This window comes from Rhinopithecus bieti, unplaced genomic scaffold (genome assembly GCF_001698545.2).
Source record: "Rhinopithecus bieti isolate Rb0 unplaced genomic scaffold, ASM169854v2 scaffold_23405, whole genome shotgun sequence".
Classification (NCBI taxonomy): Eukaryota; Metazoa; Chordata; class Mammalia; order Primates; family Cercopithecidae; genus Rhinopithecus; species Rhinopithecus bieti.
Genome location: NW_016811519.1, coordinates 2,854,478 through 2,872,788, shown reverse-complemented (window position 1 = coordinate 2,872,788; position 18,311 = coordinate 2,854,478). Strand labels below are relative to the sequence as shown.

The window sequence follows — 18,311 nt, the reverse complement described above, 5'->3', positions numbered from 1 at the left end:
AGGTTTTCTTCTAGGGTTTTTATGGTTTTAGGTCTTACATTTAAGTCTTTTATTGAGTTAATTTTTGTGTAAGGTGTAAGGAAGGGATCCAGTTTCAGCTTTCTGCATATGGCTAGCCAGTTTTCCCAGAACCACTTATTAAATAGGGAATCTTTTCCCCATTGCTTATTTTTGTCAGGTTTGTCAAAGATCAGATGGTTGTAGATGTGTGGTGTTATTTCTGAGTCCATTGGTCTATGTATCTGTTTTGGTACCGGTACCAGTACCATGCTGTTTTGGTTACTGTAGCCTTGTAGTATAGTTTGAAGTCAGGTAGTGTGATGCCTCCAGCTTTGTTCTTTTTGCTTAGGATTGTCTTGGGTATGTGGGCTCTCTTTTGGTTTCATATAAAACTTCTTCCAATTCTGTGAAGAAAGTCATTGGTAGCTTGATGGGGATGGCATTGAATCTATAAATTACCTTGGGCAGTATGGCCATTTTCACAATGTTGATTCTTCCTATCCATGAGCATGGAATGTTCTTCCATTTGTTTGTATCCTCTTTTATTTCATTGAGCAGTGGTATATAGTTATTTCTTGTCTTCTAGTTTTTTAATTTGTTTTCTCCTGCTTCTCTAATTCTTTTGATTGTGATGTCAGGNTTTTTTTGCTTTCCGTTTGCTTGGTAGATCTTCCTCCATCCCTTTATTTTGAGACTATGTGTGTCTTTGCATGTAAGATGGGTCTCCTGAATACAGCACACCAATGGGTCTTGACCCTTTATCCAATTTACCAGTCTGTGTCTTTTAATTGGGGCACTTAGCCCATTTACATTTAAGGTTAATATTGTTATGTGTGAATTTGATCCTGCATTATAATGCTAGCTGGTTATTTCACCCATTATTTGATGCACTTTCTTCATAGCATCAATGGTTTTTACAATTTGGCATGTTTTTGCAGTGGCTGGTGGCGGTTGTTCCTTTCCATGTTTAGTGCTTCCTTCAGGAGCTCTTGTAAGGGAAGTCTAGTGGTGACAAAATCTCTCAGCATTTGCTTGTCTGTAAAGGATTTTATTTCTCCTTCACTTATGAATCTTAGTTTGGCTGGATATGAAATTCTGGGTTGAAAATTCTTTTCTTTAAGAATGTTGAATATTGTCCCCCACTCTCTTCTGACTTATAGGGTTTCTGTCGAGAGATCCGTTGTTAGTCTGATGGGCTTCCTTTTGTCAGTAACCCAACCTTTCTTTCTGGCTGCTCTTAACATTTTTTCCTTCGTTTCAACCTTGGTGAATCTGACAATTATGTGTCTTGGGGTTGCTCTTCTCGAGGAGTGTCTTTGTGGTGTTCTCTGTATTTCCTGAATTTGAATGTTGGCTTCCCTTGCTAGGTTGGGGAAGTTATCCTGGATAATATCCTGAAGAGTATTTTCTAACTTGGTTCCATTCTCCCCGTCACTTTCAGGTACACCAACCAAATGTAGATTTGGTCTTTTCACATAGTCCCATATTTCTCAGGGGATTTGTTCATTTCTTTTCATTCTTTTTTCTTTAATCTTGTCTTCTTGCTTTATTTCATTACTTTGATTTTCAATCACTGATATCCTTTCTTCCACTTGATTGAATTGGCTATTGAAGCTTGTTTATGCTTCACGAAGTTCTTGTACTGTGGTTTTCAGTTCTGTCAGGTCATTTAAGGTCTTCTCTATACTGTTTATTCTAGTTAGCTATTTGTCAAACCTTTTTTCAAGGTTTTTAGCTTCCATGTGGGGGTTAGAACCTACTCCTTTAGCTTGGAGAAGTTTGTTATTACTGACCTTCTGAAGCCTACTTCTGTCAACTCATCAAACTCATTCTCTGTCCAGTTTTGTTCCCTTGCTGGCGAGGAGTTGTGTTCCTTTGGAGAAGAGGCATTCTGTTTTTTGGAATTTTTAGCACTTCTGCTCTGTTTTCTCCCCATCTTTGTGGTTTTATCTAACTTTGCTCTTTGATGTTGGTGACCTACAAATGGGGTTTTGGTGTGGACATCCTTTTTGTTGATGTTGATGCTATTCCTTTCTATTTGTTAGTTTTCCTTCTAACAGGCCCCTCAGCTGCAGTTCTGTTGGAGTTCGCTGGAGGTCCACTCTGGACCCTGTTTGCCCGGGTATCACCAGCAGAGGCTGCAGAACAGCAAATATTGCTGCCTGATCCTTCCCCTGGAAGCTTTGTTCCAGAGGGGCACCTGCCTCTATGAGGTGTCTGTTGGACCCTACTGGCAGGAGGTGTCTCCCAGTCAGGTTACACGGGGGTCAGGGACCCACTTGAGGAGGCAGTCTGTCCATTATCGGAGCTCAATCGCCTTGCTGGGAGACCCACTGCTCTCTTCAGAGCTGTCAGGCAGGGATATTTAAGTCTGCTGAAGCTGTCTGCTGCCTTTTGTTCTGCTATGTCCTGCCCCCAGAGGTGGAATCTAGAGAGGCAGTAGGCCTTGCTGAGCTGCGGTGGGCTCCTCCCAGTTCGAGCTTCCCTGCCACTTTGTTTACACTGTGAGCATAGAACCACCTACTCAAGCCTCAGCAATGGCTGATGCTCTTCTGCCCGCCAAGCTCTAGCATCCCAGGTTGATCTCAGACTGCTGCGCTAGCAGCGAACAAGGCTCCCTGGGCATGGGACCTGCCAAACCAGACACGGGAGGGAATATCCTGCCTGGTCTGCCTGTTGTGAAGACTGTGGGAAAAGCACAGTACTTGAGCAGAAGTGTGCCGTTCCTCCAGGTGTAGTCACTCATGGTTTCCCTTGGCTAGGAAAGGGAAATCCACCAACCCCTCATGCTTTCTGGGTGAGGCAATGCCCTCCCTTGCTTCAGCTTGCCCTCCATGGGCTGCACCCACTATCCAACCAGTCCCAGTGAGATGAACCAGGTACCTCAGTTGGAAATGCAGCAGTCACCTGTCTTCTATGTCAGTCTCGCTCGGAGCTGTAGACTGGAGCTGTTCCTATTCAGCCATCTTGGAAGTGACTGCATTTGTATATTTTATAGGCATTATATATGGTCACACAGAACATATTTGTTTCAAAACCCTAAAACATTAATTATATATTTATTATACTGCAGTAAACCTGCATATCATCTTATCAGGTTGTGATTTCAGTGGAACCTGCAGGCAGACTTTAAGTATCTTAACCCAGCCATTGAGATAGTGGGGCTTAGAAGATATCAAGAAACCAAACAGCCAGATTATAAGTGAAGAGTCAGTGACTAATGGAGGGGTGTGTTAATCTCATGACATTAGAATGTAAACAATGATGTTAGGCCTGAAGGAAAGGGCTGACTAGGCAGAGTCTAAGGATGATTCTGAGATTGGTATGCAGGACCCCGAACTCAACAAAGGACTAACTGGAGAGGTGAATTCAGACTGTGCCAGTCGAGTGCTGTGTCTGGATATCTAAACCTGGGAGAAGACATAGGCAAGAGTATGGTCAGGGTAGAAACAGAATTTTCATTTTTGTTTTATTCCTTCATTCAATATATATTTACAATTACTTATTTGTGTCAGGCACTGGTTTGGGTTCTTGACATATGCACGAAGAATTAAAGAGAACTCCATAGTAATTGTAGGAGGAGAAGAATGAATAATGAATGACACCCAGGTTTCTAGCTTAGGTGATGAATGGATGGTGGTGACAAAACAGGGATACAGGAAGATGACCACTAAGGGATGGGATGATTGGGGCAGGCTTCACTCTGGGGATGAGACTTAGGTATGCTCTGAGCAGGAGTTACCAACTCAAATGCCTCCTGAGACCAAGCAGGTAAAATAATTGGTGAATTGGTTGAATGTAAGACAAGGTTTGTCGGGTCCTGAGACAAACTAGAGATTAGGTATACCTACCTGTAGGCATTCTTTATTTAAAAAGAAACCAACATTGTCTCACAGAGCTTGTGATTTAGTGGGGGGTGACAGAAAACAAACATACACATAAAATATAACTTCATGAAGCTTTAAGTGTTATCAGCAAAAATAAAAGCAGTTAAAGGAGACAGATTTATGGGGCTGAGCCTACTTTAGACAGGATAACCTTGTAGCAAGAAGAAGAGTAGAGCTGAGACAGATGGAGGAGGAACAGCTTTGTTGGCAGAGGGCATGAAGGACTATGCAAGTGAATGGACTTAGAGATTCATGACCAATTTTAGCCTACAATTGAGTGGGCAAGTTTAAGCAGGACAGACCATTCATGTGGAGCAATGGATTCCCAACCTGTTGACTTGAGAGTTATTGTAAGAGGTCTATAGAGCCATAGTTGTGCTTAGCGTTGTTTGTAAACAGAATCACTGTATTCCCAAGTGTTTTGCGTTTGTTACAAAAATATGGGAAAACAAAAGTTAACAAAATTTATTTATGCTTTAATGAGAAGAAATACTTGAAAGTATTTATCGTAGCTCAAAGGCTTGCAGGAATGCTATTTGTTTTAAGGTAAAGAGATGAGCAATTCTGAATAGATGGCAGCTTAATCACACATCCCTGACTTTTCTCTTTTTCAATTTTTATTTTGGCAGATTATAGTAGCCTGAGCAGGCCAGTTGGTAAAGGCTGGAGGGGGTATCTTAGGCCAGAATATCTGAGTAAAAGCTTTTATGGGACCTCATTCACCTTGCAAACGAGAAGGAACTAAGGAGCAAGAGGCAGAGAGGTCGGCTTGTTTGTTCTCGTTGCTTGGCTCAAAGACCAGCATTGTGTGGTTCCTCAAAGGCTTTCGTTGACAGAATCCAGTGATTCCCTCAAAGAAGGTCCATATCTGCCTGGCTGTTTTATGTGGTTCTCATAGGACCTTTGCGATTTGACCAGAGATCTGGAAGAACGCTGTGTAGGTGAGCTCATTTGATCCATTGCTTTAGTTAGGATGTAAGCTTGCTTCTGTGGAGGTCTGGCAACAGAGAGCCTTCTACCCTCCACCTTAGCAAAGAAGCCATTATTTGCCGTCTGTTCATGGCCTGACCTCAATAGCAGGAAATAATATTCGTTCGGTTGGTCACTGACTTACCAGTGCTGGAGAGACTGCTATGACCTGGTCTGTGTAGATGCTGAGAGAACATAAGCCATTAGCAGGAAGAAAAAAGCAATTACTCGCTGAAGGAGACTCAGTACTCCAAGGCAAAAAGAGCAAGTCAGACACCAAAATCACTGTGTTTTTACTCTCACCATGTTGGAAAAAGACTAGAGAAGAGTTGGTTTAAAAAAAGGCAGAGAAAACTTTTAAGGAGATACAATCATGTGATATAAAAGAAAACAAACAAAAAACCCTTCTGTAACTGAATAAATGAATTTGATTTTTGATTGAAAAAAATCAAATAGATGAAGAGTATGGTTATGATATTTCTTGAGTCAAATCTGAAAGCTCAAGAAATACCCCCTCCAACATAGTACAGAATTACCTAGAGGTGGTAAATAAATTGAGAAGGCAGATCCAGAAGTCATAACATGAAAACAAAAGAAGTCTGGAGGTAGAAAAGAAAAGCAAATGGAGAAGGAATAGGCTTCCTGAGTCCCAGGCAGGATTAATGTAAGAATACACATGGAAGTACATGTGGGTGAAATCCCTGAAATCAAAGGATAAGGACAAATCTTAAAAGTTTTGAGACCCAAAGAACATTTATTTGCAATGGAAAGAGAATCAATTAGCTTCAGACTTTTTTTTTTTTTTATTTTTTTTTTTTTTTTTTTTTTCCAGGTCAGCGATGCCAGAGTTAAACACTGGAACAACATATTGTAGAATCCTGAGTGAAAAAGGACCGAGGTCCCCAAAATTAATAGAACCAGTAAGAGTATCAATTCATTTGTCAGGGCAAAATAAACATTTTCCGAAGCTGTGGGCGCATTTAAAAAGTATTCTGCCCATGTACTTATCTGAGGAAAACACTTGAGGAAATACTCTATCAAATGACAATTGATTCAGAACAGAAATCCCAAGACAGGGAAAGACAAAAAGGAGAGGAATAATGGGAGCAATGAATCTTGCAATATGTGTATTATTAAAATTAAATAGATAATAATGATGTGACTAGGACTTTGTAATATAAATGCTAAGTAGGGATTCTTTAAAGAGAAGAGTCATCCTTGAAAGAAACATTTGTTAGTAACCTAGAACTAAAACTTCCATCTGTTTGGCATAAGGGGAGGTATGAGCAGGCAAAGATTTTTGGTGCATGGTTGTGTGTTTTATATATGCATATATATACACACACACACGCACACACACACATACATATAAAATTATTTTTTGATAGAATATAAATGTGTCTCTCTCTAAATGTATTTAAAGGTGACTCAGAGAAATATGTAACCATGAGCAGAACTTTACAGCATAGTAGGACTTCTGTTTTTTTTTTTTTCTTTTTTCTTTTTTGAGGCAGAGTCTCACTCTATCACCCAGGCTGGAGTGCAGTGCCTCAATCTCAGCTCACTGCAACCTCTGCCTCTCCAGTTCAAGTAATTCTCATGCTTCAGCCTCCTGAGTAGCTGGGGTTACAGGCATGCACCCTATGTCTGGCTAATTTTTGTATTTTTAATAGAGACTGGGTTTCACCATGTGGTCCAGGCTGGTCTCGAACTTCTGACCTCAGGTCATCTACCGGCCACACCCTTCCAAACTGCTGGGATTACCACCCATTCCCAGCTGCATAGTACCATTCCCTACTATGCAGGCATGAACCACCATTCCCAGCTGCATAGTAGGACTTCTAAATTGACAGGGAGAAAACATGAACTGGGAGGAATGAGAGAGAGAAAACAGAAACAGGAAAAACTGACAGAGAGGAAAAATGGCTAATTTTCAGCAAAAGTAAGAAGGAAAAAGAGAAGATATAAGATGGAAGGAATATAATTAAGTATATTGATCATTTCAGTTCAGCTGAATGAATTCAGAAGACAGAAATTACCAGATAGGCTAAAAAGTTAAGTTAAAATGTATACTATTTCAAGAAACAGTCCTAAAACACGATGACAAACAATGCTTGAAAAAAAAAATGGATAGACAATGGTACTGGGAAAATGCAAACAAATTAAAGGAGGAGTGGCAATTTTCATATCAGAAAAAGCAGAGTTCAAAGCCCAAAATATTAATCAGAACAAAGAGAGTCATTATGTAGTGTCCTTCAAATCTGTTCTGTCAGATCACCCTTCTCTGCTCCTGAATGGCATTTGGTCACTTTCTGGTCTTAGGACAGTCTCATTGTCAAGAATTAAAACAAAACTTGAATTTTTTGCAACAGCAAGGTAAAGGAGACAAATAAGATTATATGAAAAATGCCAGAAAGGCATTTGATAACACTTAGTAACCTTTCCTCATAAAATTTCTAATAAATTAGGAAAGGAAAGAAGCTATTAAATAATGACAAAGACATTTACCAACATTTTACAGCAAATATCATACTGAATGGCAAATTTCTGGAGTCATTTCTTTACAAATTAGCCGCAGGAAATAGATGCTGACTCCTAACAGTGAGATTCAGTGTTTTTAGAGGTTCTTTCTCATGTTCTAGATAAGGATAGAAAATAATTTTGTAATATTAGAAAAGTATAATTTATCTATAATTATACTGGTCTCAAAACCCCATGAAGATCTGGTAAAAAATTACTAGGATTACAAGGAGAATGTATAAAGTGATTTTACGTAATACACTTACAAAATGATAGGCTTTTAAAAATACTAGCAATAATTAGAAATGGAGAGGGTAAAATATACCACTTACAATACACAATATTAAAAATTTAACAAAATGTTAAATAATCTAAAAGAACTGTGGGATCTTACTGAGGGACACAAAATAAGATCTGAACATAGGACAGGCCACGCCAAGTTCCTGAACAGATAGACTTATTGTCACAGAAGTGCAGATCCTTCCTAAAATAATATTTAAATTTAATACAGTTCTAATTAAAATTCTAATTGGGTTTCTCTGAAGCTGATTAATTTAAAAGTTCTCAATAGATATTAAAGTTTGCCATAAAGTCACTTTAATAAAAAAATGATGTCACAGAGTAATGGGCAAACAGTTCAGTGCAATAGAATAGAAAGTCCAGGAATGGCCCCCAAGTCTACAGAATAAATTAATATACGACAAAGGTAGCAATTTGTTTCACTGAGAAAATGATAGTGTGTTATAATAGTTTATTTAATGAAAGGTGATGGTATAACTTGACTGTTCATCTGAAAGTAAACAAAGCCAGAACCTTATCTCATGCCATAAACAAAATGAAGTCTAGATGGATTTAAGGATATTTATATGGCCTCGGAGTCAAGGGACACTTTCCTTGATAAGCCACAAAATTCAAAAGATAAACAGAAAAAGATAGATAATTAGATTACATGATGATTAAAACATTTTTATGGCAAGACACTATAAGCAAAGCTCAAAGGCAGATATTAGGTTGGGAAAATATATGAAGGCATAGGATTATTAACATTGATCACTCCAGGGAGTAATCAGTTAGAAAATATGAAACAATTTTAGAATTTGGGAAAATAATCAAATTTATCTTTTATTATGGAGGACATAATGCAATATTTCAGTTGCCTTAAAAGGTTAAGCAATGGACAGGTACCAGGTGATAAATGGCCACCTTGTGAGGCCAGGGAGGAACCATTGAAGGGTTTCACACCCAGGAATGACATAAAGAGATCTGTATTTTAGAAAAAAGAAATTGTTATTGTACAACAGCTAACAATTAGAGGAGATAAGACCTGAGGCAGAGATGAGTTCAAAGATGAGAGAAGATAAACTAAACCGGTATGGAAAAAGTGGAGGTAGAGAGAATGGAAAGGATTCACGAGTTATTTATGAGATAGAATTGAGAATCTGAAACTTTAATAGATAAGAATAAAGGAAGGAGAGGGAAGAGGCAGCAGTAATATTCAGCTACCTGGCCTGGGCAGTTGGGTGAATATAACGCTACTCACTGAACCCTGCATGAGGAGTAATTTTGTGTGGTGAAGGGGGAGAAGGTAATGAGTTTTGAACAGATTGAATTTTGGAGTCGATAGGGTATCCAAAGAGGTGACCTTTATATAACAGGACCTATCAGGCTGGAGCTCGGGAGATGCGATATGTGTGTAAAGACAAAGAAGTTGTTAGTATCAAGACTGCAACTGAAGCAGTAGAAATAGATGCCACCAGCAGGGGACAGTGCATAGAGTGAGAAGGGAAGAGAATTTTCTAACAATTTCAAGAGTGCACTTAGTCCAAAAGGCCAATCCTTCTTCCAAATACTAGGCAAGAGGGATAACTGAAGAGTTTGATTAGTCTAAAGCTATTCTGTCATTCCTAACCCCTCCCAACCTCAAGAACATTCCTGCTGCTGTTAGTTCTGTCATTGTCACATGGTGATACCATTGAAAGTGCGGGTCCCATGCAATCCAAAGCACCCTTTTCTTTCTCCAGTGTTATAATCACACACACATTAATTTGTGTTATGCTGGGCCCAAAGTCTATCTTCCAAGATTACTTTTCTTTAGAATATATTTGTCTGCGGGCCAGGCACGGTGGCTCTGTAATCCCAGCATTCTGGGAGGCCGAGGTGGGCGGATCATGAGGTCAGGAGATCGAGACCATCCTGGCTAACACAGTGAAATCCCATCTCTACTAAAAATACAAAAAATTAGCCGGGCGAGGTGGTGGGTGCCTGTAGTCGCAGCTACTCGGGAGGCTGAGACAGGAGAATGGCGTGAACCCGGGAGGTGGAACTTGCAGTGAGCCAAGATTATGCCACTGCCCTCCAGCCTGGGTGACAGAGCAAGATTCTGTCTCAATAAAGAAAGAAAGAAAGAAAGAAAGAAAGAAAGAAAGAAAGAAAGAAAGAAAGAAAGAAAGAAAGAAAGGAAGGAAGGAAGGAAGGAAGGAAGGAAGGAAAAAGAAAAGAAAAGAGAAAGAAAGAAAGAAAGAAAGAAAGAAAGAAAGAAAGAAAGAAAGAAAGAAAGAAAGAAGGAGAGAAAGAAAGAAAGAAAGAAAGAATATATTTATCTGCTTGGCCTACTCCGACCCCCAAAAAGCTCTTCTATCAGTGAGTATTTCCAGGGGAGGGTGTGTCTTTTTCAAATAAGGGAAGGCCAGGTTACACTCTCTTTCCAGGGCACTGAAAACAAGTATTTACGTTTAAGTAACTAACAGTGGTTACTGCAATGTCTTCCAGAAGAAAGAAAGAAACTGTATTTCAAGGCAGCTTGTGACTTGCATCTTGCCAGTGGCAACTTCTGCTAAAAACAATCCAAAGAAACCAATTCAGCTTATCCAGGTACTCCAAAACATTGAAATATTGATGAGGAAGGACCAGGAAAGGGAAAGGATGAAGACTTGAGAGAGGTGGTGTGAGGACTAGAGCAGGATCCCTGAAGGCATGAGGCCGTGGGATCCCAGCACGTGTGGGAAGGGTTAGTCTGGACAGGAGATTGGCTTCTCTTCTCTCAAAGAGGGAAGGGTGGTTGTAGTTACAAATGTGTGATGATGGGTTTGTGGATGGGAGATAAGCTACTTCCCTTACATTTTCTCTGTGGACAGGAAGCAAGGTCATTTGCTGACAGTTAGGAGGTGATGGGTAAGGGTGGTTTTCAAAGATTTGAGAATAGGTTGGTTTGGGCCAGCCACTGAAGAAGATGGGAGAGAATGCTGACCTAGAATAAATTGGGCTTCCAACCAGCATTTGGGGCCCAGTGGAGGTTGATGTCCTGGAATTCACATGCTGCCTTTCTCAGATTTGGATGAATTTTCTGTCTTTGCACACACCAGCTTCTAGCTGGCTCTGTGCATTTCCTGACTTGCTGGCCAGGACCCCCACACCCTTCTTGTCCCATTGGAGGAATCATTGAAATACAAGTGATGTTACTGTAGAAATGACCCTGAATGTGTGTTTGTTTGTTTGTTTGTTTCTGGGACACAGATCAGGCACGATCTCAGCTCACTGCAGCCTCAACCTCCCTGGCTCAAGCAATCCTTGTGTATCAGCCTCTGAGTAGCTGGGACTACAGCCACGTGCCACCACACCGGCTAATTTTTGTATTTTTTGTAGAGATGGGGTTTTGCCATGTTGCTCAGGCTGTTTTCCAACTCCTGAGCTCACGCAGTCCACCTGCCTCCGCTTCCCAAAGTGCTGGGATTACAGGCATGAGCCACTGCGACCAGCCTGAATGTGTTCTGAACATTCAAAAACAAATAATACATTAATGTCAGGATTTTGATATTTGACTTGCTTTAGTCCCTAATATGTTGAGAATTGCCATTCTAGAAGCTTCCTCCAGTCTAGCCTACAGTTCCAGGATCCTGGACTAACCCTGAATCCCAGATTTCAGTGCTTCATTTGATATAAAGAACGTTGGATTTTCTCTTAGGACATGTAAAACCTGATTAGTCAAATGGCTGTGTTTCTTTCCTCTGTCTATTTTAAAAATTGGTAATCTTTTCAGATGGTTGAGTCTTTCTTCTTTAAGCATCGGTATGTTTTTCTAACATGCTACTTGTGAGATTCGCCATCTTCAATATGTCATTACTTTTGCATGATTTAAAAATTGTTATGCTAAACATCTGGCATACTCTGTGTCTGTTCATCATTTGGTATGTTAAATAGAATTGGTCCTCTGTTTTTCCTTTGGTTGGAAAAAATTCTTTATCATTTATTTTCTACTAGCATATTAAGAGAAGGGGAAAAGATTGCCCAGTTATCTATAAGCTTAGGACCTAAATATGTCAGAAAGCAAAATTAAGTAGAGTGGAGAGCAGACTCGTTTCTGTTTTCTTATAGCAAAACTTAGCTCAATTCTATTTCCTTATAGCAAACCTTTCTCCCTCTCATATACATTTCATAATGAGATTTGACTGTTTTGCTGAGCATTCAAGGTTTTGCATGACCTAACCCTACCTATTCAAAATTTATTTTGGCTGGATATGGTGACTCATGCCTGTAATCCCAGCACTTTGAGAGACCCTGCCTCTACAAAATATAAAATAAGTAAACAAATAAAATTTTTTAAAACTCACAAAATTTATTTTGGCACTTTCTTTCCCACACTCTGTTCCACAGTCACTATTAGTTTAGTGCCTTTGCCCTGGTCCCAAAGAAACGTGTTCCTGTTCTTAGCATTAGATAGGGCTTCTCAGGTCTAAGTAGCCACTCAATTGTTAATTGAGAAGTAACAATTGTTATTTATTGATATGGTTTGGCTGTCTCCCCACCCAAATCTTATCTTGAATTGTAGCTCCCATAATTCCCACATGTCGTAGGAGGGACTTGGTGGGAAGTAATTGAATCATGGGGGCAGTTCTGTCCCGTGCTGTTCTCGTGATAGTGAATAAGTCTCGTGAGATCTGATGGTTTTATAAAGGGGAGTTCCCTTATACAGGCCCTCTTGCTTGCCACCGTGTAAGACGTGACTTTGCCCCTCATTCACCTTCAGCCGTGGTTGTGAGGCCACCCCAACCCTGTGAAATTGTGAGTCACTTAAACCTCTTTCGTTTATAAATTACCCCATCTTGGGTATGTCTTTATTATAAGTGTGAGAACAAACTAATATACTTGTCTTAAATACTAACATACTCAACAGAATATATCTACATATAACAAATTCACACAAACTTATTTATACCCCAGTCACTCTAAGGGGCTCACAATGAGTGTGTCCCCTTCTTTGACCCTTCCCTACAGCAGAATATATGCAAATCAGATTGCTGACCAGGGCAGCTTTCCTGAAGTTGATGCTAGAGCCAAGGTTTTAATGGCAAGGTGAAGCTGTATAAACAAGGTGCAGAAAGCTGTTCTGGGAAATGGCTCAGCTGTGGGAAGACATGAAGTCCTGCAACACAATGGTGACTGTCAGATTTTATAACTGGCTCAATATTTTGTAAGATTAAAGTACAAGGAGATGAGTAGTGGAAGATTACCTTAGAAAGGTAGGTAAGGGCCAGAATAGATAAGGCCAAAGAACTAGTATTAGGGGATGTGAGAGAGGCTAAATAGGCCTCTTCCCCTTATGACTACAGTGCACACTTCCCCTAGGGTTGATGGGGAATCTGCCAAAAACAGCTTGTATCTAACCTAGTCTTCTAGCAGAATGTCTTATAAATCACTTAGTGATGTAAATGCTCCTTAAGACATCATGAGGTTAGTAATTGTGCCATTTCCCATAGAAAGCAACTCAATGTAAGAAGTAGTGGTGATGTGGCCTTTACAAATGACTTTTTAAATATGAATTTTTTGAAAGGAATTGTTTTCTCAATAGTTAACTCACTGTATCAGAAGGTATATGGCTATATGGCTCAGAGATATGGGAAGTTTATTATTGACGAGATCCCGTTATTAGTCCTTTACTTAAAATAGTTGAATTATGCATCTTTAATTGCACTCAATGTGTTAATACGATCTGGAGGTAAACTTACAGTTTTCTTAACAATAAAAGGGGGATTCTTAGACTGAAAACTCTATGGGGCTTTTGAATTTATGAAAAATGATCCATTATACTTGAAAATAGACAAGAATGCCCAACAGAGATAATTAATAAATATTTTAAATTAGATTCTTCGTTCATGGAGGGAATATGACTTGGCAGTAATGATTATAAATTATGGGAAAAAAATGTTGGACATCACACCGGGATGCAAGTCTCTGTTTGATGGTAGTAATGAACAAGAAGAAATGCCAGAGGAGGTAACTGTTTCTGTTTCTCATTTTTAAACCTATGTTTAGTTTGTGTCTTTTAGGGTTAAGGTAGTATTATTAAGCATATTAGAAAATTGATAAGTTTTACACTTGTTATATTTACATATAAGTAAAGTATTATAGTAAAGAGCTTTTGGGTTTTATTTTTGTTGTTGTTATAGTCAAGAAAATGAAAAAGGAATCTCTGCTAGCGTACTGAATAGTCCCCATCACCAGTCCCAACCATCAGTTAGGTGATGATAGAGAACTTCTTACACCCAGCTGGACACTGGACTTAAAAGCTCTCTAAAGTCTCTTCCAAATCTAAGATTTTACTGTTCTGGGTGGATCATTGAATGTAGCAAATACATGTCAGCATTTTTTTACTTTGTGTTCAAAGTAGATTTCTGAAACTCACTGTGACACCTACATTCTCTTCTTTATGAGACTGCTAATTTTTGAGATGAACTTTTAATATCTGCCTTCCAAGCATGAGTCTTACAAGAGCTTATGCTTATTGCCTTTCCTTGAAACTATGTAGTTACATATTTTTGTAGATCAAGTTTTGAAATGTTACTTAGTTCACTGGGTTGCTTTCTTTCCTTCTTTCTTTCTTCTTTTCTTTTCTTTTCTTTTTTTTTTTGACAGTCTCACTCTATAGTCTAAGCTGGAGCGCAGTGGTGCAGTCTTGGCTCACCGCAGCCTCTGCCTCCTGGGTTCATGTAATTCTTCTGCCTCAGCCTCTGAGTAGCTAGGATTATAGGCATGTGCCACCACACCTGGCTAATTTTTGTATTTTTAGTAGAGATGAGGTTTCACCATGTTGGCCGGGCTCGTCTTGAACTCCTGACCTCAGGTGATCTTCCCACCTTCGCCTCCCAAAGTTCTGGGATTACAGGCGTGAGCCATCGTGCCTGGCCAGTTCATTGGGTTTCTGAGGGTACTAGGAATTACTTGAAGTCCCTTCCATGGCTTGGGTGGAGGTAGAGGCTCTCATCCCTGACTCTGTCTCACTTAGAGTAGCTCCATTTCTATCTCTGTGATATGCTGAATTTCCAAGTAAGCATTTGTTTGCCAAAAAAATCTTTAAAAAATCACTACTGTTTTACTGGATGACTTTTTAAGCTATAATACTTTTTTTTTTCTAGTTAGGAGGATGTTTTGTCTAGAGGATTTTTGATTAAGCTGGAAGCAATTTGAGGGTTGTTTGTTTGTTTTTGTGCCATGCAGTGTCTACTCTCAGAGTCCATCAGCCCTTTTATGTCACCCAGGCCTTGACTCAGGGCCTTCCACATCATGGTAGGACAGGCCTTATGCCTCTCTCCTTAAAGCTTATAGTCCAGCAGAAGGTTGTGATTCTTTCTTCTAAGATTGTTGAGCTTGTTAATTTATAGGAGTCAGAAATTATTAGAGCTACTCAAGATTCCTTTAAGCCTGAAGGGGCTTGGAAGGTTTTTTTTTAAACAAGAGACATTAACAGGTCAGTTCTCAGGCTCAGACAGAAAAAACATGGTAGTGAGCCTGAGTGCGCAGACAGGCTAATTCTTAATCCACTAATTACTGATCTCCTTATGTTTCAATGAAAGGCAAAGTAGCAAAGGCAATTAGCTTAGTTGTAAAGAAGCTCCTTCTGGGAAAAAGAAAGGGAAAAAAGAATAAAGGGGTACATTTCTGAGGGCAGGCTTGGAATTGTCTTTTTAAGATTTTAGAGACATATCCTCGGCTGCTTTGAGAATGCAGGTTTTGGAGGGGGCTGGCTAGGTAGGTGAAAGTTACTGGGAGAAAGGGAGAGGGAAAAGAAGCAGTATTTTGGTCAATCTCCATGAAACAGTACTATGTCTACATTTAATTAGAGTGCAATAACTGTTACTATTCATTGTTATTAATTAATATTGTTATGTGGATCATAGTTTTATCTACCAAGTATGAAAGTATGAAAACAGAATTTAAAGAATGTTGTTTGAAAATGACAGTTGTCACAACACGTTAAAGTACATTTTGACATTTAACCAATGTTTCTAGGATTCTTCTAAGAAGTCTTTAAAGACTAAGAAGCCACAGCAGATACTATTGCCTGAAAAGATAAATGAACAGCTGGCCTTGTTGGAAACACACCTACTCAAACTGACAAAGCAATGTAATCATTTTTTTTCTGTATACTTCCGTTTAGCATTAAGTTTTTTAAAACGAGAAAAAATTTTGTTCAAAGGATTAAGATGAGATTAGCATTTGGTAAACCCTTTAAGGTTTACACAGTGCTTTTATATCATTAATCCTAACAATACCCTGTTAATAAGGGATTGCTAACCACTTTTTACAGATGTGGCTCATAAAGATTAAGTGATTTACATAGGATTACATAGCTGACTTGGACTTGAGCCTGTGTCTTCTGACTCTAAAGCAAGTTTTCTCAACCTCGACACTATTATCATTTGGGGCCTGGTAGTTCTTTGTTGTGGGGAACTGTCCTTGGCACTGTATGATATTGAGTAGCATCCCTGGCGTCTACTCACAGAAGCACAGCACACCACCCCCTAGTTGTGACAACCATCTGAGTATCCTTGGTGGGAGAGTGGGAGGGGTTATGGTGGCACAAAAATCACTGCTTTGAAGTAAAAAGTGCAACTGAGAAATAAAGGAATAGTGTGAGTGTTAATGTGTAAGTGGTTTGAACCAGTGCCTTCCAGAGTAGAAAGCAGAGTGAAAGATTAGTTTAATTTTAGGTCATTGTACTGTAGTGATTTCATAATAAACCAATGTGTTAATGCAATGATTGGTATTTTGGAGTTTGCAGCCTGGAAGGCTACTTGGGGAATTGAATTAGTTTCTGGTGATGATTAGTGTTGTCACATTTTTAAAAAGTAGGTATTTCAAATCTTCTAGAACAAGAGAGTGTCCAAATTTGAGCCTTAAACCAAGCATAAGGCTCTACTTTTGCCCCATGGCCTTTGGGGACGAGGCTACACTTGTAGAATTCCATGTCCCTACCTCACCTTTCCTACTGTGTGCCTCAGTTCTGTCTTGTGGGCTTCGCTGACTTGGATCTCTCTCTTTTAATATGTTCCATGCCTGTTTCAAGCATGGATTTATGAATTGAACTATTTGATTATTCCCATAATTGGTTAACCTAGCTTTGGGAAAGCTGTAATCATCTTATTACTATATGAAGTATAATTCCTTAAAATATACAGTGTTCTAGAAATGTGAATTATTTATTTTCATAATATCAGTAAAAATATTTTACCAAGAAGCACAATGGTCTATAACTAGCTCAATAGTAAATTCTCCCTGGTGGTCTAATGGTTAGAAAAAGAATAGTAAATTCAATAACAATAATAAAATGATAGTTTTGTACAGTGTTTTCTGTGTGCCAGTTACTATTTTACAAAATATATAATTTTTATAAAATATATACATTAAAACTCATGCAACCTGTATATAAGAACCATATGAGGAAGGTACTATTATTATCTTCATTATAAAGATAAGGAAACTGAGGCACAGAGAAGCTAAATAACTTTCCAAGGTTTCATAACTAAAAAATTGTCATAGTTAGAATTTGAACCCAGCCAGTCTGGCTCCAGGCTGTGTTATACTTTACTGCCTTTTAAAGATAGTTTTGCTAAAATGGAGTAAATCTAATTGGTAGATTTCTGAGTCTTGGGTTTGCTTATATATGACAGCTGTTGAAAAAGAGAGAATCTTGCCTTGGAAACTCTTTACCTATTTGGTGGTGGACCTCTTAGCTTTTAGGGGGAAGAGTGAAGCAAATAATTTCATCAGATTATTTTATTTCCAAAATGTAATGCTGTAATTGCTATGTTAAGGCACATAATTTAGAATAAATACTTTAGTATTTTCCTGTTTTTCCATCTCTTTCAAATAATTGTTATTGTGAATCACTCAAAAAAACTTTTATTTTGGGTTATTAAACAGAACATACAACTTTTGAATTTTTTAACCTTAGATGTTACATCTGAACTCTCAGGAGGAGAGGACCCTATATTTCTTTATCCCGTAGTTTTGAATTGGTCGGTCAAAGGTGCCGTGAAAGAAGGTAGGTGAACTGGATGTGTATATGCTGTTCGCTCGATTTATCACCGAAGAGAATTAATTCTATGGATTTTGTTTCTGTTGTCTACTTGAAGATTTCGCCTGTTTTAGGCAGAATACTTTGAATTCTTACCCACTCAGAATAATGCAGAATCTTGATTGCCAAGTAATGAAAGAGACCTAAATAGGTACCTGATTTAAAGTCTGGAAAGACAGAATCTTGATGGTGGCTTATTTTGGTAGTGAATGGTGTTGTTATGAAGCTTACGAAAACTAGGGCATTGAAAAATGTATTAGTGGCCGGGCACAGAAGCTCACACCTGTAATCTCAGCACTTTGGGAGGCCGAGGCAGGCAAATGACCTGAGGTCAGGAGTTTGAGACCAGCCTGGGCAACATGATGAAACCCCGTCTCTACTAAAAATACAAAAATTAGCCTCGCATTGGTTGGTGGGCGCCTGTAATCCCAGCTTCTCAGGAGGCTGAAGCAGGAGAATCGCTTGAATCTGGGAGGCAGAGGTTGCAGTGAGCTGAGATCATGCTACTACACTCCAGCCGGGGTAAGAGAGTGAGACTGTGTCTCAAAAAAAAAAAAAAAAAAAAAAAAAAAAAAAAAAAAAAA

General features: G+C 39.0%; 1 protein-coding gene across 1 annotated transcript in view; it reads left to right on the top strand.

Annotated features, from left to right (window-relative positions):
- Positions 1-18,311, top strand: part of CFAP54 (cilia and flagella associated protein 54) — a 374,000-nt gene that overhangs the window by 110,380 nt on the left and 245,309 nt on the right. Inside the window, 3 exon segments of the mRNA XM_017893969.1 lie at positions 13,515-13,646; positions 15,660-15,774; positions 17,605-17,694. Of these exon segments, the coding sequence (XP_017749458.1) occupies positions 13,515-13,646; positions 15,660-15,774; positions 17,605-17,694 (337 nt within the window).